This window comes from Stegostoma tigrinum, chromosome 3 (genome assembly GCF_030684315.1).
Source record: "Stegostoma tigrinum isolate sSteTig4 chromosome 3, sSteTig4.hap1, whole genome shotgun sequence".
Taxonomy (NCBI): domain Eukaryota; kingdom Metazoa; phylum Chordata; class Chondrichthyes; order Orectolobiformes; family Stegostomatidae; genus Stegostoma; species Stegostoma tigrinum.
Genome location: NC_081356.1, coordinates 40,748,942 through 40,771,819, shown reverse-complemented (window position 1 = coordinate 40,771,819; position 22,878 = coordinate 40,748,942). Strand labels below are relative to the sequence as shown.

At 40.1% G+C, this 22,878-nt stretch overlaps 1 protein-coding gene across 2 annotated transcripts in view; it reads left to right on the top strand.

Annotated features, from left to right (window-relative positions):
• LOC125450914 (uncharacterized protein KIAA2026) overlaps window positions 1-22,878 on the top strand; it is an 82,006-nt gene that overhangs the window by 12,237 nt on the left and 46,891 nt on the right. For both annotated transcript variants that reach the window (XM_059644530.1, XM_048527299.2), the window contains exon 2: window positions 4,145-4,345. In XM_059644530.1, coding sequence (XP_059500513.1) covers window positions 4,145-4,345 — 201 coding nt within the window. The remainder of the gene's footprint in view (window positions 1-4,144; window positions 4,346-22,878) is intronic.

Here is a 22,878-nt window from a genome sequence, read left to right as displayed (position 1 = left end):
CTCCTGTTTCTTTTCCAAGAGTGACATGCTCATTGCCAGGCTAGGGACTTCTGGATCTCTGAATCCAGTCCTGCCACATCCTTCCAATTGCTGCAAGGGTGGTGGTGGTGTGTTGTGTTGTGTTGTAGGTGGATTTTGTCCCTGTCATAAAATCTTTGTCCGAGTTATCTTTTAATGTGGGAATGATGTTGCGTGTCAGCAGACACTTGGTCCTTGACCTGTTTGGGTGTATCTTGAAAAAATATAGTTTCAATCACAGAATCCTAGTAGATGATTACTGTTTGACCTACTGTACCTGTACCACAACTCAAAGTGTTGTGCTATTAGATCTGCATTCCTAATCTTTCACCATTATCCCTGGATGTTTTTTCTTTATTATATTGTATATGCATACTATATATCCCTTTTGAAAGTTAGTACAACAGTGACATTTAAGAAAGTACTTTGTTGTCTGTGAAGCACTTCGTGAAGTTCTGGATTGTGAAAGGCCCCATATAAAATGCAAGTTTTCTGAAACATTTGTGCGATAACAGAAATGTTGAAACATCTCTAGTCTTACATGTAACTGAATCTTTTATCCCTGATATCATTCTGCTAATTTGTGTTCTCTCCAAAACCTCAGCATCCTTAATGAGACTTGGAGTTTTAAAGCATTTTAATCTTTACTACGTTGGTGTATATCATGGAGATTTGGGCCACCTATAAAGTTTGAACCTTTTTCTCATGTTGCTCGTAAACTACTCTTTGTAGCTTTGATTTAGTCCAACAAAATCAAAACCACAATAGCAACAAGCTAGTTATTTTAACATAAATAGCCCTGTGTCTTTGAGAGTTTTCAGACAGTCCACTCATTGCATGATATCATTGACAAAACCCGTACTGAGATTGATTTGTCCTAATTATCCAAAAGCCCATTGCTCATGCAATAATTGAAATTTCCCTCTACAAGTCTATCAAACTTCCCCAATCCTCATACTTTTGGGTTGCTTCACTTTGAAATTAGGATTACTTATTAATTTGAGTTAAGAAGTTTTATAATGCGGCATTTGTTTTCCTTTGGCACAGGAAAAGGCAAGGCAAAATATGTTTGACCAGCTCAACCCAATCCTAATTGGCACAAATCCACAGTACCAGTGGGTGGTGCTAACTAATGTTAGTCGTGGAGGCCGCAAGAATAAGAAACAAGTATTTAAAGTACTGTAGTGGAGTGTGACACTCTTCTGAGACAGTTCTGAGTTGCATCACTTGGCAGTGCAAAGGGAACTCTGATGTCTAGATCCTCTGTATTAGATCTGTTCTATGAATTTACTACCCTGGTGATAGCTGTTAAATATGTATTCCATTCTTTGACCTTTTAGTTACATTTCTCTTTGTCAATACAGAAAAATTTGCCAACTATTAGCGGAATGGAATTTGAAGTTATAGTTTAGGTGTACTCATAGAAAGCTTTTACCATAGATTTGGTTTGTAAACACTATCCCCACTGCTAATGTCTCTGCAAGGTTATTTGTTGCCCTGATAAATCCTTGAATTCTGTTACGCAGGCTGATAAGTATAGTTGTTAATGATGTAGGATTTGTCCCATAAGTGCAGCATTATGTAGCTGCAGGTATGGGAATTGTGGAAAATTGTACCCAAAGGCAATGGAAAAAACTGTTCAGCTTGATTTGGAAAGTAGCAGTATTTTTTTCTGGACATTTGGTACAATTTAACTTTTTTTTTGAACTTTGCAGAAATTTAAAGTTACTGCTTCTGGATTGCTGGACTTAGCCCCTCAAATTTCACTGCAGTTGTCTATTAGCTGTTGTTACATTTGACTTGCTGTTGTGTCATGCCAGTGTAACTTGAGAAATAGATTATACTTTAAGTAGCATTTCCCTTCACCATAACCAAGGTAGGATTGTGCTCTAGTTTGGCTTCTGGTATCCTGAGAGTTGTGGTTTGGTGAGAAGTTCAGGACATACAAGGGTAGAGGCAAGATCTGGACAGGCAAGAATATTGAACATCACAATTACACATTTTCAGTGTGAATGGTCATCTGCTCTAATCTAAAGATGATTTGAAAGAATTTGAACAGAAGCAATAGGAATGTTGTTTAAATAAATCTGGACAACTGGATGGGTTAATATGCTGTACTATCCGTGTGGTGTGTAATTAAGAAATATTCAGTGGTCTTAAATTTCTTCCTGTTCAAGTGTGAGCCTATTTTCCAAAAGACATTTACTCGATATTTACGAATTCTGTTAGTGGAACCAAAACAGGACAGAGCCATTTGCCAGGCTCTTGTTTTAAGTAGCCCGATGAAGATGTCGAGAGGGAGCATTTTTTTTTTTTTAAAAATTCTCTTGCCAAATGCCTGCACTGTTGGTAAAGTACAAGATAGTCAAATTTGGTAACACCAAAGAGCAAGCCCATTTTCCATAAGTAATACCATTTGATTTGAATGATCTATTATTATCTATTGTATGTATTATATGTATCATTAACTACAAACTTCATGTTGAAATTTATTTCAAAATGTAGGTTCGGTTTGTTGTCCCAATGTAATGAAATCCACATCATAAGCTTTGTGATAAGCCCTAGTACATGAAACCCAGCCTGCTGATTTATAGAATCTTGGTACTTGTACACTTTCCAAAATACTTTTTGACCATTTAACTCCTAATATCATGATTTGAAGTTGATTTTCAATCTAGTTATAAAAACATGATACACATACTTTCTGTTCATTGCTGTGTAGCTTTGCTGTGTTATTGTGGTGGGTTAACCCATAGTATTCCATTTCCTAACTATGCCTGATTTGGTAAGTTAATTAGCTGCAGAAGTATGCCTTTTAGCCCACAACCTGTTCTGCCATTCAATATGTGGCTTCTTTGATTTGAGGCTAAAGTCCAGTTCTCACCTACTTCTGATTTCCTTTAAATTATTGTGAAGTAGGATTACCTTGGGTAGGCTCACCAAAAATTATTTCCCCGTTTATGAGCTACTTAACTCAGTCTTGGAAGCTGAATATCTAACAACTGAAACAAAAACTTCAAATTCGATATGTGCTGTTCTAAAGCTTCAATTTATACAAGATGAAAAGTGTTGATATTTTATAAGTTTTCTTCCGATGACAGACATGTGGAACCACTTTGTAATGTGCGACAGTGGTTCACGGCTTCAGTCAAATTATTGACATCATGAATCAATGGAAACGCAGAATGCAGAGTGCCTTAAAGAAAATAAAAGTACTTCCTCTGTCAGAATTATGGTGGTGGATTAGTCCTGCTCTTGTACAGCTGCTTCTGCCATAGTCTGAAACCTTCCTTCCATTTTATTTCTTGTAGATGCACTTAGAGATACACGACGAAAGCCTGGAAGATGATATCCTGGCTTTATTATTTATTTGTTTTTCATGGATTGAAGTCTCTTAATCTTTAGTTTACTGGCTGGGCACCAAACTGACCGTTTACTAGGATAGGATAGAGGAAGGCTGTCGAAATTTCTGAGGCTGATTCTTTCAGTAAAAATCCATAAATGATCCAGCATGGTTGCTTGGTGCCCAAGTCCTGTTCCTATAAGTAACATTTCACTGGAGCTTTTCATTTTTAAATACAAGCGCAATAAAATTGGGCAATTAGAAAAAGATCTAGTGCAAAACAAAATGTCAATTTGTGTGTTTTTTTTTCTGTTATTTACTCCTGCCTTAATTTGAGCAACATTCTTTATATTCCTACAATTGCAATAATATATTCTGTCCTTGAATATATATTCCTCATTTTTCCAAACCAGGCCTCCAACTTCCTTTTAAGAATAGGCACAGTATATCAACGTACTCTTCCAAAAATCTGTCTTGTTCAAAGTCATCTACTTTTCATCAATGTCTCTTCTCTTTTCTTGAATATTGTCACTGGATATGCATTTATGCATATATGTATATATGTGTCTATTTATGGTGCAGCAATAAATAGTTCTTGCATTGTTGCAATGGGCAGTCTCATTGAACAAATTCCTAATAAAATTTTAAGGTTTGAAACAAGTAGGTTTACGCATAGATTGGGCCATAGAAACTAACAGGATGACTTTCTCCATTATTAACTCCTAAAGTCCACTTTATGCTGTTATTTCTACATCATTGATTGCAACTTCTTTTGTATACAAGGCCACTAAGAGAGAAGACAGCCATCGCGGTAACATCAAAAGGTCGTTACGGTTTAGAAGAGGAGCGAGGAGCCCTGTGCACTTCTACTCGTCGACGTTCTATCCCCCGCAGTTTAGGCGGCATGTCAACAGGTGTTACAGAATCCATAATGATTCAGACTTTGCGACAAGAAGAACAGCAGCGAGCAAGGGAAGAAAAGAGGTAAGGCTTTCAACAAAATGTTGGAAATTAACCCTGGGCTGGTAATAACGTTACCTGGAGCGATCCCCTACAAAATAACTTACCTACCTTTTTTCCTAAATTTTTTTTATTTTTTCTTTTGTAACCTTTCTTTGAATAGAAGTCTCTGTTTCCATGTCCATATGTGCATATATGCAGCAAATTCAGACTCTCCTCTTAATTAAAAAGTACTAAAGTTTTAAAGTTTAAGTAATACCCCCATTTTTGTTTTGTCCGGCAATTGCTTTTACACTGTTCTCTGTGCTTTTCTTAATTTTAATAACTTATTCTGTTCTGTATAATTCCTGTTGCAGGAAAAATAGCAATAAAATTGTATAAATTATTATATAATTATGGATCAAATTGAAAGTAATATACAGTGGATGATGTATTGTGCTGGTTGACAATGTATTTTACCTTCAGGGCCTCAAATATCAACATTGATGGAATGAAAGATGATCATGTTGCATTTTGAACAATATAAACACACATTCCAGAATGTGCAGCTTTTTCATAAACTGTCTGTTTGACTCCCATCTGTGTTACACAGTGATAATTCTGCAAATTAGTAGGTGGTAAGGAAGCTTTTGTCTAACCAGTCATGAACCTTAAAGTACTTGCAGTTCATTTGAGTACCCATAGGGATTTTCTTTTTGTGTTCTGAGATACCATCGTTAGGAAACAATTACCAGTGAATTTGAATTTCAAAAATGGCATACACAAAACATTGCTACTGGTAAGTATTTTTTTTAAACAAGTGCTCAGGTTTATTAAATGAAAACAAATTGTTGTAAAAACTCAGTAGGTCTGGCAGTATCTGTGGAGAGAAAGCAAACGTTTCAAGTCCAGCGACCCTGTTTCTACCAGACGATCTGAGTTTCTCCAACAGTTTCTGTTTTCGTTTGATCGGCATCAGTAGTTTTTTGTTTAATTCAGATTTATGAATGGACATAGCGTTAATATAGTTATCAGATAGATTAGCTCATCTTTTTTCTTTTCGTACAGGATTTAGTTCAGATTTCTAAAAGTTAGTTAATTGCAAAACAGCATTTTAAAACTTGTCATTTGCTTTTGAGATTTAGCCTTCTAATTTTAAGAATTTCATATTTTGAACAGGGGCAGTCAGTTAAGTTGTTACGTCTATGCATGTGCTAGCTTGCATCAATTAATCCCATTCCTTGAGAATATAAAAGTGTTATGCTGGTAAACGATGCTGTTCTCGGTGAGCATTATCCATTGCTTAGTCTATTTTTTTTGTATAGTTATCTTCTTTGCTTGTCTGCACTTGTTTTAAAAACGAAATGAACAGAGAAGTTTCATGTTACCTTGTAACTTTTGACATATATTGATCATGCTACTGACTTGCAGGTTTGCGATAGTATCCTTAATGAGATTGCTTGGTGTTTGGGGAGATATTTACAGCTGACTTGGAAAGGGGAAAAGTTAACATTTTCATTTGCATGACAACTTTTCTAGTCTGAAGTGAAAATATTTTCACTGCTGTGTCCCAAAATCGCCAACTGTCCTCTAGTTTGGACCTATTTCACTGATGTATCTCGTGGAAAGTAAAGCCTGTGTTTATGTCATTGAGCAGTTAATTTATTAGGTGGTAACTAGCATCCATTGAATTAAAACGGTTTTTTGCATTCTGATGTAATTTTCAGTGATTAATAAACATTACTTTGTTTTAAGTCCATATTAACTTGTGGTGTTTTGTGGTGAGGGAGGGGTGGGTGGAGTAGTGACTTTGTGTGACTTGCTGTTTCCTGGCATTGAGGGCATCAAGTGGTAGTCCCCTCCTGTGAAATAAATGTCCAGGGTTGCTAGATTTCTGTAGTCTCCAAAGTTAACTTGTAATGTTGGAATAATTTTTTTTCATTAAGTGCATTGTTTTCCTTTTGCTGATATGAAAACTCACCAATACTATTGACGGAGTTCCCAAATGGTTATTTCCTTCCACACAAATTTATAAGTGGAGGCAAACCTATAAGGGATGTCATACAATGTCTGAGAAGTGCCCTGCTGGTATGATGTGCAGTTTGATGGTAAACTTCTGGATGCAGCCTCCTAATTATCCCCATCTAATGAGATTTGTCAATAGATTTAATGGCGTAAATGAAACCCCCCTTTTTCCTAATTCTTTGCCATCTCCTATCCTACCCCCAGACCACAAACAGTTTTGATCAAGACGATGTAACTTGGCAGCTGCCTTCAACCAACACCATGATAATGCAGGTGAAGTAGAGTATAAAAATTGCGCAGCCACCTCCATCCTTGTATGTTAGTAGGTTACAGTGAGTAACGCCCACCCCACCAGCTTCTCCGCCCACCCTACTCCCCTACCACAGGGAAACCACAAAACCCCTTTCTTGGTCCGAATTGTTGAAGGTGCAAAATTGAAAATAATTATCTCTTTGAAACTGTTGAAAGGTAGTCGGGGGGGAGGTGAAGATTACTTGAATTTCCAAAAGGGGTGAAATGAGAAGAAATTGGAAATAATTTTGGCATTTCCAAGTTAAGTGGGGGATTTTCATGATAATCAATAATACATAAAATAACAATGTAAAATACTGATAGTTGATGCATGTATAGTATTATCAGAATACTGGAAAAAGAAAAAGATATCCTGATTCTGGTTGGTAAATAAATAAAACTTAAGGTTCCTGAGAATGCCATAGGAGAGGGTCGAAAGATCAGCCAAATTCTTCTTGCAACTTCTTGTTCAGCACTGCACCTTAAGTAGAATGTTTTCCAAGCTACCAATGCCTTGAATGAAGTCAGGTCTCAGACTGGTTCTGGTCCTAGTTATTTTTTACATCTGAGACAGAAAGAAAACCCAGGTTGAAAGCAAACCAGCTTCAGAATCTCACTTCCTTATGAATTCTGCTGAGACCAGCTCAGTGAGTGCCCCATCAAGGAGGTAAATGCATTATTGGTGTTACTTGTCCCAAACTCCTCAGCTTGACCCAGTCCTCTTTCATCTTCACTCATGAGTGGCCAGGACTTTGGGACCTGGTCTGTAAGGTCTGATTAAGTGAAACAACAATATTAGTTTTACTCGTTAGCTCTTCTGCTTAATTCTTATTACTCATTTTTAATAAGTGCTATTAAAAACTTTGTTTTGACACTTTTACTCGGCAATTTGTCTTCTTCATTTCTTTTCTTTTTGTTGAAATTCATATTTAATGTTTTACCAACTACTAAACCAGATCTGTGACCACTGCTTTTCTGGGAAATCAGAAGTTCATAAAAATCTGAATGCTTTCTGCAAGTTTAGCAAAGGGTGTTATTTTCACCCCAGTAGAAATGGGGTGAGTTGGAACTGCTTAGCATATCTGCAGGTGAACAGAAGTCAGTGACCCTTTTTTATAAGAGCTAGTTTATTTTGTGGACCTGAAGCATGCTCCCTGGCCTATTAAATGTTACCAGCATTTCCTGGTTTTATTATTGATTTTCCATTTCTGTAGGACTTTGCTGTCATATACTCGATGTTGTTTGCTGGTACAGCACCATGAAACTGGGGGTTTCTCTATAGAACCAGGAAACCTGAGGGAAATGATACAGATGAGTAAAATTATAAAGTTCGAGAATAAATAGAATCTGTTTCAAATCAGTGAAGGATCTATAATCAAATGGCCTAAATTTAAATTCATTTGATTATCAAAGGAAGTAGAAGTAACACAATCAAAAACATTTATGCAGAGTGGTCAGGATTTTCAGTTCACCTGTCCCTGATAATATGGTGGTTACAGATACAGATAAGTTTAAGATTCAAAAGACAATTGGATAAGTACTTGAAGGAAAGAATGAGGAAAGGGGCAGAGGTTCTTAGTAGAACTGGATTTCATTCTGAAAGCATTGGCATAGACTTGTAAAGCTGAATAGCTCCCTTCTGTGTTGTATTAACTTATTAAATAGATCATCGCAAAGGTGATTTGCAGAAGAATGTTGGGAAGAAAGGAGTGGTTAATCTGGCCTGAATACTGAGGAAGCACCAGATCCCACAATTTCTCTCCCAGGCCTTGAGTGCTATGAAAGGCAGCCCTTCTTGGAACAATAAATTTCAATGTACCACCTTATCAGCTGTCAAACTCAGGTGGTGTGCTGCTTGGTAATATGCTTCTAAACTCAAGGCTACATATTGGTTTATTTTCCTGCTGTTTTGACTCTGTTAGTCCCTTGCTTTTTCAGTTTTGACAAGAGTTCAAGTTTTTTTTAAACCTCTTAGAACTAGAGTTTTGTCAAGTCAGTGATGTTCTAGTTAGGAGTAAGTATGTGGAAGGAGGAGCTTCAATTATTTTTCTGTGATTACGTTATGTCAAACATAGTGGAAGTTCTATATAGCGTTAAAACTTGCATGGCACGGCAAAAACACACCTTAGTTGATCTTAAAGAAAACTTGAGCAAATATTTAATAGCTCAAAAGATCTGCTTGTTTTGTCCTTTACTATTGCACAAACTTCAGTATCCTCATCTGAGTTTTCTATTAATGATCTGCCTTGATTCCAACTCCAATTGCTCAAATGACACCTAGTGTCAGAAATCTAGTGCTGTTTTCTCTCTAATCTGTAACACAGTTACATGTAAAGGCTCAACTCGAGAAAAGAAAACAGTATTTCAAAATGTCAATGATTATTAACTTCTAATAAATTTTATAGCATAAGTTTATGGGAAACTTTCAGGTAAGTTAGTTGGCATGTATGGGAAGTGCTGGATACAGCTCAGGGTCTGTAGAAAGAGAAAAAACATTTCAAGTCTGAGATATGTGACCTTTCTTGAGTCAGGACAGCACAGTGGTTAGCTCTGCTGCCTCACAGACCAGGAGCCCAGGTTCAATTCTATCCTCTGGCGACTGTGTGGAGTTTGCACACACTCCCCGTGTCTGCGTGGGTTTCCTCCCACAGTCCAGAGGTGCGCAGGTTAGGTCGATTGGCTATGCTAAATTTCTCGTAGTGTTCAGGGATGTGTAAATTAGGGGGATGGGTCTAAGTGGAATGCGCTGAGGGTCAGTGTGGACTTGCTGGGCCAAAGGGCCTGTTTCCACAGTGTAGGGATTCTGTGAAAGTATCCACAGTATTCTGCTTTTCAATTAATGGATATGTACGCCCGGTATAACATGAGGTCACACAGATGAGCAGGGACTTCAGAGCCTCAATTGTTCTTTCTCTTGTACAGTTCTCAAGTTTTTGAGTTTACAATCAGGAGTTGCATTAATAATGCATTAACCTGGCAAGCTGCACAAATGATATCCAGCAACAGGTAATCAAGAGAGGTTTGCAAAATGCACCTTACAACTGTTGTCTTGCAGCCACTGTCATTTGCTAACTAAAAGTTCAGTGAATTTGTGGCATGTTAAAGAATTATTTTGCAATGTCAAAGGTTGGCTGAGGGAAATGGGCTTTGATCGATCAACGTTTGCACCAGTATTGAAGAAGAGAAGCTATGCCACTATGAAAGCCTCTTTTTGAACTGCACTTGGACATATGTCATCTCTAATCAAGTATCTCAGCTGTACAGAGGGCTTTAAAGTGAAGTGTTGGTAGTTATATGACTGGGGGGCATTGGTGGGGCGAGTTGAGGGAGATACGGAAATTTGAAAGTACAGGGCAAGGTGACCATGCAAATCAGTGATATGGGGAAAAAATTGCCAAGGTGACACACACACAATGTAAACATAAGTGAATCAAGAAACAAGTCAGAGGAGGGGAAAAATGACAGAGTTTTTATCTGAATAAATGCGGCATTCATATCAGGATGGAGAAGTTGAAATAGAAATAAATCTGCGTGATGGCCATTCCAGAGGTATGGTTGTAAAGTGACCTGAAATGCAAATGCAACCTGAATGTTCAGGCATGCTGTTAGAGCTGCAATCATCCTGGCAAGTGGAGGATTTTCAGTTGTACTGTTGTACCATGTGGATGCTGGAGAGACTATGGGAAGTTGGAAGGTGAATGTACCATTTGCTGCAAAATACTCTGGTTCTAACCTGCTCTTGTAGCCAAAGTATTATATGTTTGATGCAGCTAATGTTCTAGTCAGGGATGACCTAGATTTTGGTGGCAGATTTGGTGGTAATAATGCTGATCAAGGGAAGATGATAAAGTAGGCTGTCTTGTTGGCGTTGGACATTTCCTGGTACTTGTATGGCTTGAGTTTTACTTGCCACTTATCAGCCCAAGCTTGAATGTTATTGAGGTCTTGTCAAATGCAAGTACAGGCTGCTTCAGTATTTGAGGAGTTGTGAATGGTACTAGGCATTTTGCAATTATCAACAAATGTCCCCACCTCTGACCTTTATGATTTGAGGTTAGGCCATTAAAGCAGCGAAAGAGGGTTCAGGCACTCCTACAGAGATGGCCCAGATCTGAGATTAATGTCTCCCAGCAGTCACCGTCTTTTACTTTTTCCAAGTTATAGAATCCAGGTAGAGGAGCGTTCTTCCTTGATACTCATTGAGTTCCATTTTGCTTGAGCTTCCTAGTGCTATGCTGAAACAAAAACTGCCTTTACATTAAGGGAAGCTATGTACTTTGTTGAAATCTGGAATTCACCTTCTTTGCCCAGTTTAGACCAGTACTATGAAGAGATCTGGAGCTACATGATCTTAGAATCCCAACTGAGAGTGTCAGTCAATTGGTTTAAGTAAATGCACTGTCCATAAGACTGGAAAAGTAATAACATAATTGAATAAACAGTGAATGCTGGAGATCTGAAACAAAAACAGAAAACAACAAAAGTGCGGTAAAGAATGAGAGTTAACGTTTTTAGCTGGGTGACTCCTCTTCAGTTCTGTGTCCTCACAGATGGTGCCAGACTGGCTGAGATTCTCCAGCAGTTTCTGTTTTTGTTTGAGATGGTAATGAGTAAAATTGAACTTGCTGCTTGGGACAAGACAAACCTGAACAATTTTCAAGGTTAAGTAGATTCCAGCTCTGTAGCTGGACTGAATAGCTTAGTTAAAAGTGTAATCTGCTATGGAGCAAAGTCTTCGTCACTAGAGCAGTTATTGGGATCCATTATCTTTGCATTCAGTGCTCTCAAATTTTCTTGTTATGGCTAAATAGAATCAGCTTCTGAGATGGTGCAGTTATATCAGGCTGTAATTAATGCAGCTAAAGTGAAAGGGGAAATTGTGACGTCGTGGTAATGTGACTGGACTTGCTACCCAAAGACACAGACTAGTGTTCTCAGGGCATGAGTTGAATCCCACCTTGCAGTCTGTGGAATTTAAATTCAGTTTATAAGTTTAGCTTCAGACTGAGTAATGGTGACCATAATATTCCAACTGGAACCCTAATGCTAAGCAAAGAAGGAAATCTGCTCTTGCTGGACTGGCCTGGTGGCTGCCAAGCCACAGCAATGTGGCTGACTCTCAGCTGTCCTCTGAAATGACTTGTCAATCCACTTGTTTTGAGAATAATTTAGAAATGAGCAACAAAGGCTAGCCTTGTCATCAACATACCCCTGAAAGGAGAGAGAATTTAAAAATCTCCCCTCTGCAGATCAACAAAAGAGGTGGTCACTGTATGTGTCTTTGCCACCTGCTAATCGTGACAAATGATGTTGGGCAGGTCATTGTGGTTGAGGGAGGAAAAAGGGAGGATGAAAGAAAGTAAGAGCTAAGATGTAGATTTAGTTATTGTAGAAAATGTGGAATGTCTAACTTGCATGCCAATTAGTTTAAAAAATGTCCTAGCACCCAAGTCTATACAATGAAGTTGTCTCTTCTTCATTCACTAACAGGCATGATGCTAATTTAAACTTGCCTTTAATGACATATGAGGCATTGCAAAACAGGCTTCTCATCTTGCAAAATAATTTCAAGTGTGTGTGCGATGTCTTAACTTTCAGCCTGTAGAAAGCATGTTGGAATATGAATGAGCAATTATAACTGACACTGAAAGTATGAACGCAACATTATAGTTTGGAGAAACTGTAATACCATCTCATCATGTTACCAATCTTAATTGCAATGCTTCTGGAAAAATATGGAGGATGTGCTTGTCATTGAGGGAGTTCAACAGGAATCCACCAGATTAAGCCCTAGTATAAAAGGATTGTTTAATGAGAAGAGATTGAGGAAGCTAGATCTATATTCAATACAGTTTTGAAGAATGAGAGATGATCTTAAACCTTAGAAAATTCTTGCAGGGCATACCAGAGCCGATTATAAATAGCAAGGTGTAGGGCTGGATGAACACAGGTCAAGCAGCATCAGAGGAGCAGGATAGCTGATGTTTTGAGTCGCGGCCCTTAAGAGTTGACTCCCAGAATGTCAGCTTTCCTGCTCTTCTGATGCTGCTTGGCCCGCTGTGTTCATCCAGCCACAGCTTGTTATCTCAGATTCTCCAGCATCGGTAGTTCCCACTATCTCCCGATTATAGATAGATTGTTTTCTTTGGCTTGTGATTCTAGAACCAGATACACAATCTGAGGATATGGGGCAGGTAATTTAAGCCTGACGGGAGGAGGAATTTCTTCACTTAGCATGGTAAGTCTGATGAATTCTATCCCAGAGGACTGTGGAAGCTTAATCATTGAGCAGTTTCAAAACAGGAATCAGTAGATTTCTGGTGTCAAATGATATTGGAGGAAAAGGAAAATGGCATTGTGGAGACAATCGATCAGCTATGATGTAAATGCTTCACGTTTCATTCTTAGATTCATTTGAGTGAAATACTCATTCCAAGAAAAAATAATGTAAGTTGTTTTTCCACTATCCAAAGCCACTTGCATAGAGTCATAGAGTATGGAAACAGGTCCTGCGGCCCAAACTGGTCCATGCTGACCATGGTGTCCTCTCGGCTAGTTTCAATTGCCTGCATTTAGTCTATATCCCTCTCTTAAACCCTTCTCATTCAGGTACCTGTGGTTGACCTTTGTTGACTAGAATTCATTAAAGTTAGTCTTGGTACTGGTACTGATGGAGGATGCATAGAAACCTTTGTAAATTGGTATCTTGAGTAATAAAAACAAAATAGGCACACTGCAAGAAACTGTCAGACAGATTGCTTTCTCTCCCTGTTAGGCTGACCTCTCCTCCATTTTGTTAATCCCTGTCTTTGTCTGCTTATTTATGGATAGTTTACTGATACAAAACAACTGTGGCATCGTGGTAGCAGCTTTTTCTATTGGCAATATATTTATAAGTAGTTGGGGAATGTAGATATTACCCATTCATAATTATCCTGGCATTGAGCAACTTCTTGACCACCTTTAGAGAGCAGTTGACAATCAGCCACGTCACTGTGGGTCTGGAGTTACAAGTAGGCCAGACTGGCTTAGGATTTAGACTTTTTTCCTTAAATGACATTAGTGAACCTGATTGGGTTTTTATAATTGCTAGTGGTTACACAGAATCATTAACTGACCACTTCAGAGATCATATCTACAATGGTGGAATTTGAATCTTTGTCTCCAAAACATTAGCCTGGGCTTCTGGAATTCTAGTCCAAAGGTCACCCACTGAGCTGAATATTCAAATAGTATCAATGATATAAGGGCAATCAGCTTTGCTTTATGACACTTTCAAAATCCAAATGATTGAAAGTGATACAGACTCTTTCCCCCTCTCTCCCTCACAACGCACTCTCATGGTCCCTCTCTTGCACGCTCTTACTCATTTACCCTCAGCAGATGAATCAGGACTACTCCATGTTGAGCGACACTTAGAGGAAGCACTGAGGATGGCAAGGGCACAAAATACACTCTAGGTGAGGGATTTCAATGTCCACTGCCAAGAGTGGCTCAGCAGTACTACTGGTCGAGCTGGTCGGGTCCTGAAGGACACAGCTGCTGTACTGGATCTGCGGCAGGGGGTGAGGGAAAAACATACTTGACCTCATTCTTACTAATCTTCCAGCTGCAGTTTCATCTGTCCATGGCAGTATCGGCAAGAGTGACCATCATGCGGTCCTTGTGGAGACACAGCCCTGCCTTCGCATTGAGAGCAACCTCCATGTTGTTGGGCACTATTACTGTGCTAAATGGGGCAGACTTCGCACAGATCTAGCAACTCAAAATTGGGCACCCATGAGACGCTGTGGGCCATCAGCAGTTGAATTGTACTCTGGCACAATCTGTAACCTTATGGCCTGGCAGATCCCTCAATCATTACCATCAAGCCAGGGTATCAACTCTGGCTCAGTGGAGAGTGCAGGACCAGGCATACCTGAAGATAAGGTGTCAACTTGGTGAAGCGACTTTACAGGACTAATTGCACGCCAAACAGCAGAAGCAGCAAGTGATAGACAGAACTAAGCAATCTCACAACCAACAAATGAGATCTAAGCTCTGCAGTGCTGCCACATGCAGTTGTGAATGGCAGTGAACAATTAAACAACTCACTGGAGAAGGAGGCTCCACAAATATCCTGATCGTCAATGATGACAGAGCCCAGCACATCATGCAAAACACAAGGCTGAAGCATTCGCAGCAATCTTCAGCCAGAAGTTCTGGATGGATGGTCCGTTTTGGCCGCCTCCTGTCGTCCCCAGCATTACAGGTAGCAGCCGTTGGCCAACTCTATTCAGTCCATGTGATATCAAGAAATGGTTGGAGACACTGGATACTGCAAAGGCTACTGGCCGTGACAACATTCTGGCAATAGTACTGAAAACTTGTGTTCCAGAACTTGCCGCTCCCCTAGCCAAGCTGTTCCAGTACAGTTACAACACTGGTATGTACCAGACAATGTGAAAAATTGCCCAATTATGTTCTGCACACAAAAAACAAGACGAATCCAACTCAGTCAATTACTGCCTTTTCAGTCTACTCTCTATCATCAGTGGGGTGATGGAAGGTGGCATCAACAGTGCTATCAAGCAGCACCTGCTCAGTGACGCCTTGCTTGGGTTTTGCCAGGGCCACTCAGCTCCTGATCTCATTACAGCCTTGGTTCAGACATGGACAAAAGAGCTGAATTCCAGAGGTGAGGTGAGAGTGACTGCCCTTGATTTCAAGCCTGCATTCAACAGAGTATGGCATCAAGGAGCCTTAGCAAAACTGCAATCAGTGGGTATCGGGGGGGGGGGGGGGGGGGGAGGGAGGAGAACCCTCCAGTGGTTGGAGTCATACCTGACACGTAGGAAGATGGTCATGGTTGTTGGTAGTCAACCATCAGCTCCAGGACATTTCTGCAGAAATTCGTCAGCGTCGTGTCCTAGCCCAGCCATCTTCAGTTGCTTCATCAATGACCTCCCCTCCATCATAAGGTCAGGAGTGGGGATGTTTGCCGATGATTGATTGTGCAATGTTCTGCACCATTCGTGACTCCTCAGATACTGAAGCAGTCAAGGTTCACATGCAACGAGACATGGACAATATCCAGGCTGACAAGTGGCAAGTGATGTTCATACCACACAAATGCCAGGCTATAACCATCACCAATAAGAGATAATCTGCCTACCACCTCTTGGCATTCGGGGGTGTTACCATCACTGAATCCCCCACTATCAACATCCTGGGGATTACATTGACCTGAAACTCAACTGGACTCACCACATAAACAGTGGCTAGAAGAGCAGGCCAGAAGCTAGGAATACTGTGACAAGTAACTCACCACCTGACTCCTCAAAGCCTGACTGTCATTTACAAAGCACAAATCAAGAGCGTGATGGAATACTCCCTACTTACCTGGATGAGTGCAGCTCCAACCACACTTGAGGCTTGATATCATCCAGGACAAAGCAGCCTTCCTGGCTGTACATCTGCAAATATCCACTCCCTCCACCACTGACAGTCAGTAGCAGCTGTGTGTATTATCTACATGATGCACTGCAGAAATCCACTGAAGATCCTCTGACAGCACCTTCCAAACCTGCTACTACTTACATCTAGAAGGACAAGGGCATCAGACATATGGGACCACCACCATTTCCAAGCCAGTTACCATCCTGACTTGGAAATATATTGCTGTTCCTTCACTGCTGGGTCAAAATCCTGGAATTCCCTCCCCAATAGCATTGTGGGTCACCCCACAGCAGGAGGACTGTAGTGGTTCAAGAAGGAAGCTCATCACCACCTTAAGGGCAACTAGGGATGGGCAAGAAATCCTGGCCAGCTGGCGACTCCTATATCCCACAAATGAATAGGGGAAAAAAAACTCTCCCTCTCCTCCTTCTTCCGCTCCCCCGCCCCGCGTGCACTAATGTAAATCTGTGGGTGAATTTGTATTTGCCGATTTATGTTCTATTTTGTTCAAAAAGTGAACAACATGTAGACAGTCAATGCGGCATTTTATAAATTCCTACTTTAGAAATAAAACCAGTCTGACTCCAAACCAAAACAAACAGATTCTAAACAAGGCTTCATCCCTAACATGCATTGTCTGACCTAAAATGCCACCTCTTCCTACCACTGATAAAACCTTTAGTTCTCTCAGGACAGTGACTTCACAGGAATTCAGGGATTTACATAGGTATATTAATCAATTAAAGCCTTCTAACTGATCAAAGATTTTACAAGATCTTTAGTTTGTCTAGAACATCCTCATCAATGGTGTGACCCTTTTGATCCTATACTAATAAATTATGTGTCTGATACTACCCCTCTCACCAACACCTAAAGAAGGAGCAAGACTCCGAAAACTTGTGTTTCCAACTAAACCTGTGGGACTGTAACCTGGTTAGAGATAATGGGAACTGCAGATGCTGGCGAATCCAAGATAACCAAGTGTGGAGCTGGATGAACACAGCAGGCCAAGTAGCATCTTGGGAGCACAGAAGCTGACGTTTCGGGGTCTTCATCACCTCTGAATGGTCCAGGCCTGAAACATCAGCTTTGGTGCTCCTAAGATGCTGCTTGGACTGTAACCTAGTGTTGTGTGACTTCCGACCTCCACTTCCACATCATGATACGGTTAGACAGGGAAAGACTTGCTTAGTAAAAATATTTTCATAAATATTAGTTAGTATGGTTACAATATTTGTTCTGCTTGAATAATTTCTGTGAAGTTTCTAAAGAATATCATTTACAAATATTGGTTCGGTATTTGTCTTAAATTGTTTGTGAAACAAATAACGGCTCCACAATAACTTCCTATTCTAAAATGATAGAATAATTATAATGTGAAGTTAAACAAAGTGACAATGATTTTAAAAAACGCAAGCATTGCTGAAAGAGCCACCATATGCTAAATATAATGGATAAACAAGGTGGAGAACAGAATTCTATCACACTCTGGCTTTGCTGTTGATTGCAATTGAACTGTTGTGGCAAAACTACCTGAACCCCTTTTATTGGAGGTTCAAGAAACAACCTCATGACCGTTGGATTTTTTATTTTGCCTTGGGAGTAGAAGAGTCTCTTAGCTGCTTTGCTTGTGGTAGCATGACTGAGAATATTTTCATGGTGGGGGTGAAATTTAAAGACCACATCTTCACACTGTACGGTGTAAGCGATCACAATCCACATGGGAGCTGATGTTTCATTGTTTTTGTTTTGATGAAGTATGAATTGTGGTGAAATATATAACTTGTGTATAAGACTACAGTGTGAACTGTAGAGTAGTCGAATCACCTTAGCTCTTCTGAATTTTAGTGAAAGCAGCACCAGCCTGTCTAATATTTCTGCCTAAAATAACCTGTTCATTCCATGTATCAATATAGTTGCCCTTTAAGTTTAAAATACTAAGCTTTGATTCAGTGTCCCTCTTTCAAACAGGATGTAAAATTCAGCTATATTATGATCACCTCTATCCCAAGGTTCCCTTAATCTAAGGTCACATTGCCCAATACCAAGTCTGGTATAGCCTCATGTCTAGTTAATTCTGGAGTGTTCTGCTGTAAGAAACTATCGCAAAACCATTCTATGAACTCTTCATCTTTTACCAGTCTAATTTTTTTCAGTTGAAAATGCCCATAATTATTGCTGTTCCTTTGTCACAAGCACCTAATATTTCTTCCTGTGATTTATCCTACATTGTGTTTATAGTTGAAGAGTCAATGGATCACTCCCACAAGTGATTACTTTTCCCTACTCCCTAGTCTCAACCCAAACTGGTACATTCCCGATTTCCTGAACCTAGGCCATCTCTAATAATTGCACCGGTACCATCTTTAATTTGGAGCTCCACCCTTCTGCCTTTAGCTGGCTTCCTGTCCTTCAATGTGGCATTACCCATCAGTATTCAGAACCTAATCCTAGTCATACTGCAGCCACGTCTCTGTGATGGCAATCAGATTGTATTTATTCAATTCCGTATGCTATTCGAGTCATAGACTCACGCTGCACAGAAAGACACCCTTTACTCCAACTTGTCCATGCTGGCCATGTTCCCAAACTAAATTAGTACCACTTATCTGTGATTGGCGATTATCCCTCCAAACCTTTCCTGCTCATGAATTTATCCAAATGTCTTTTAAATTTTGTAACTGTGCCTACATCCACCACTTCCTCTGTCAGTTCATTCTGCATGTTAGCTATTCTGTGTTTAAAGAAAAAAATTGCTGCTCGTGTCCTTTTTAAATCATTTTCCTGCCACCTTAAGAATGTGCCCCCAAGTTTTGAATTCATGCACCCTAGTGAAAGGATCTTTTAGATGAAGCAAATTGCAGTGCCACAGGATTTTACAAGTCTGTCATGTCACCCTTCAATTTCCTACACTCCAGTAAAAAAGGTCCAAGCCCATTTCTATAATTTAAACCCTCCATTCCCAGCATCATCCTGGTAAATCTTTTCTGAACCATCTCAAGTTTAGTAATGTCCTCTATAACAGGGAGACCAGAACAACACTAATCCAGAAGATGCCGCACCAACATTCTTTACAATCTCAACATGACATCCCAACTCATATATTCAGAGTTCTGAGTAATGAAGTCAAGGATGCTAAATGCCTCTTAATTGTCCTGTCTACTTGTGAGGCAAATTTAAAAGAATTATGTACCTGAGCGCCTGGGTTGTCTGTTCTACGCCATTACCCAGGCTCCTGCCATTAATTGTATTAACCCTGCCCTTGTTTGCTTTACCAAAGCGCTGTACCTCATATTTATCCAAATTAAACTCCATCCACCACTCCTCAGTCCATTGACCCAGTTGAGCAAGATGTCTTTGTAATCTTAGATGACCTTCTTTACTGTCATTATTCCACCAATTTTAGTGTTATCTGCAAACTTGCTAATCATGCCTCCTATATTCTCATCCAAATCATTTATGTAAATGACAGACAAAAGTTGATGCTGTACCAATCCCTGTGGAACACCTTTGGTCACGCCTTCCGTCCAAAAAATGACCTTCCAACCCCACCATCTGTCTCGTACCATAAAAGCCATTTTTGTGTCCATTTGGCAAGCTCACTATGAATGCCATATGATCTAACTTCTCTAACTTCACTAACTTAACTAGGATGCAGATCTGTGCTGAGAAGTGGCAGATGAAGTTTAGCCTTAAAGTGTGAGGTGATTCATTTTGGAAGAACAGATTTGAAAGCAGAATACGGGGTTAATGTAAAGATTCTTGGCAGTGTGGCGGAGCAGAAGGATCTCGGAGTTCATATCCACAGTTCCCTGAAAGCTGCTTCCCAGGTGGATAGAGTCGTTAAGGTGTATGGTGTGTTAGCTTTCATTAATAGAGGGATTGAGTTCAAGAGCTGTGAAGTTATGCTTCAGCGATACAAAACCCTGGTTTGGCCACGTCCGAGAGTATTGTGTCTAGTTCTGGTCACCTCATTACAGGAAAGATGTGGAAACATTGGAAAAAGTGCAGCGGAGATTTACCAGGATGTTGTCTGGAATGGAGGGAAGGTCTTACGAGGAAAGGTTGAGAGAGCTAGGGCTTTTCTTTTTAGAGCAACGAAGGATGAGAGGCGACTTGATGGAGGTGTACAAAATGATAAGAGGTATAGATAGAGTGGATAGTCAGACTTTTTCCTAGGGTGGAGGTAGCTATTACGAGGGGGCATAGCTTTAAAGTGAGTGAAGGTAGATATAAGGGAGACGTCAGAGGTGGGCTCTTTATTCAGAATAGTAGAGGCGTGGAATGTATTGTTGGAGAGAGTAATGGAGCTGGCCTCTTTAGGGACATTTAAACGGCTATTAGATAGGCATATAGATAGTGTAAGGTAGAGATGGAGGTTAGATGGACCTTCAGGTTTTAGGGTAAACGTTCGATAGAACATCATGGACCAAAGGGCCTGTACTGTGCTGTACAGTTCTATGTTCTAATTAGCCTATATGCAGAACTTTTTCAAAGGCTTTATTAATGTCCAAGTAAACAACATCTATCGCTCTACCATCTCAGTCTTTTTGGTTACTTCCTCAAAAAACTCAATCACGTTTGTGAGTAACTATTTCCCTCTCAGAAAACGGTGCTGACTATCCCAAATCATTCCTTGCCTCTCCAAATTCCAGTCCCCTGGGCACCTCACCCATGGTTATAGGTGGTACAGATATTTCTGCTAGGGGCCCTGCAATTTCCTGCAAAAACAATGCCCTGGGATACACTTGATCAGGTCCCGGAGATTTAACCACCTTGATTTGTTAACTTTGTTCATTTGTAGTATCTAATCTTAACTGTTAAATTCTCAGTTTTTATCTCCCCCCCCCCCCCCCACCTCTCTTGCTGTTATTCTCTCACCATTTTCCACAGTAGTATTTTGCTTTCCTACCCTGACTATCCTTTGATTACAGTTGCACAAGCTTGATCCCTCCCTGTTCCCATTTGTTTTATTAATTAAAAACACACTCTCCTTCAGTGCAGTGAAGCCGACAAGTACACAGTTCCTGACATGGATCGGAAATGATCTGTCCTAACGGTACAAATCCCTCTTCTCCAGTACTGGTGCCGGTTTCCCTACAGACTAGACCTACTTCTCACATTCACTGCTCTGATCTAAGTTTCTCAATACCAATTTACACATGGCTCAAGTATTACCTTTTTAGAAACAAAAGCAGAAGTTGCTGGAAAAGCTCAGCAGGTTTGGCAGCACCTGTGAAGAGAAGTCAGAGTTTAACAGCAATTCGTGTTCGGTTACCCTTTCTCAGTACTTTTTTAGTTTCTGCTTTTAAATTTTGGATCTGGTATTTATGCTGCAATCAGGCTGGCAGAGATTAAGCAGATAAAGTCAGGGAGGGTGAGAAGAGTGAGTAGGTAAGAAGAGAGGGAGCCCAGAAAGAGGTTGCTTTTCATAAGCCACAGATGAAGAGAAGCTACATAGGTGATGGGGATTGAGTACACCCAGTCCCTCAATTGCAAATGGGTTCCATTCTCAAGCTGTTGATAGATATGAGGAAATTTTCATGTAGGATTTTTAAAAATTTAATATTCATATATCTCTATGGGATAATGTTCATAAGTACAGCTGTATGTATGGGATTCCTGCAGTTGAAAATGGTTTGGTTGTATAGAATGCAAATGTATCAAGGCTGGGTACACGGCACTTTCACTCTCAAAAGTAGTGTCCACAAGGTTTAACTTCCAAAGGCATTCACAGGAAAATCCAAAATAAAAACTTAATCACAGTGGATTGTGTTTTCTGCTTGCCAAGGTAGACTCTGAATGTACGGCAACTAGTAAAATTTGAAACATAATTATAAATGTGATCCCAGGATTCATGAAGAATATCCTTTTCCCTTACCACCTGAGGGTTCCTCCTTTCCCCAATTTCCCCATACCTCACAAATTGAAATTGTTATTGGAAGCCAAACTTTGAATTATGAACCAACTGATAATCATCAGCCATTTCCAATGCTAACCTTAGAGATAGCAAGATTGAAAGTCCGCGAGCCAATTAAAGAATCAAAGCCATTAAACGAGATAATGGGAACTGCAGATGCTTAGGAATCCAAGATGGCAGGGTGTGGGGCTGGATGGGCACGGCGGGCCGGGCGGGATCTCGGGAGCGCGGGGGCTGGCGTTTTGGGCCGGGACCCTTCACCAGAGGGTCTGGGCCCGAGGCGTCGGCTTTTGTGCTCCTGGGATGCTGCTTGGCCTGCTGTGTTCGTTCGGCTTCACACTTTGTTATCAAAGCCATTAAACGGTCAGGATGAGCTAACTAAGCACACACTGTAAAGTATGTAACGCAGATAGCATTGATGTATTTAAAAGGAAGCTGAACAAGAATATTAGTGATGGAGAACGGATTTGAAGAATTTGCTGACAGTTTCAAGTGAAGAAAATTAAGAGGAATGTCATATGGATAATATATGACAGGTCGGCACAACATCGAGGGCCGAAGGGCCTGTACTGTGCTGTTATGTTCTATGTTCTATGTTCTATGTTCTAATTACACTAACAATAAATGTAAGGTTATCAATCTGATTCCCAATATGAATATCTCAAGTTTGAACATTTTTTCTAGTCATTTGCTGAAGGTACATATATTCGCGTAAGAGGTTCTCCTCTGCAAGCATAAAGAAAATGTCCAAACATGAATTGTTTTTATAGAATTAAACTCTTGGGGATGCTAGTTCACTGGTGCATTCTCTACGGCAGTGCGTCGACTAGTCAGAATCCACTTGCTGACCGATCATGTTTTCTCTTTTCTCATGCAGTATAAGTTGCTGTTCTGTTGAAATTTG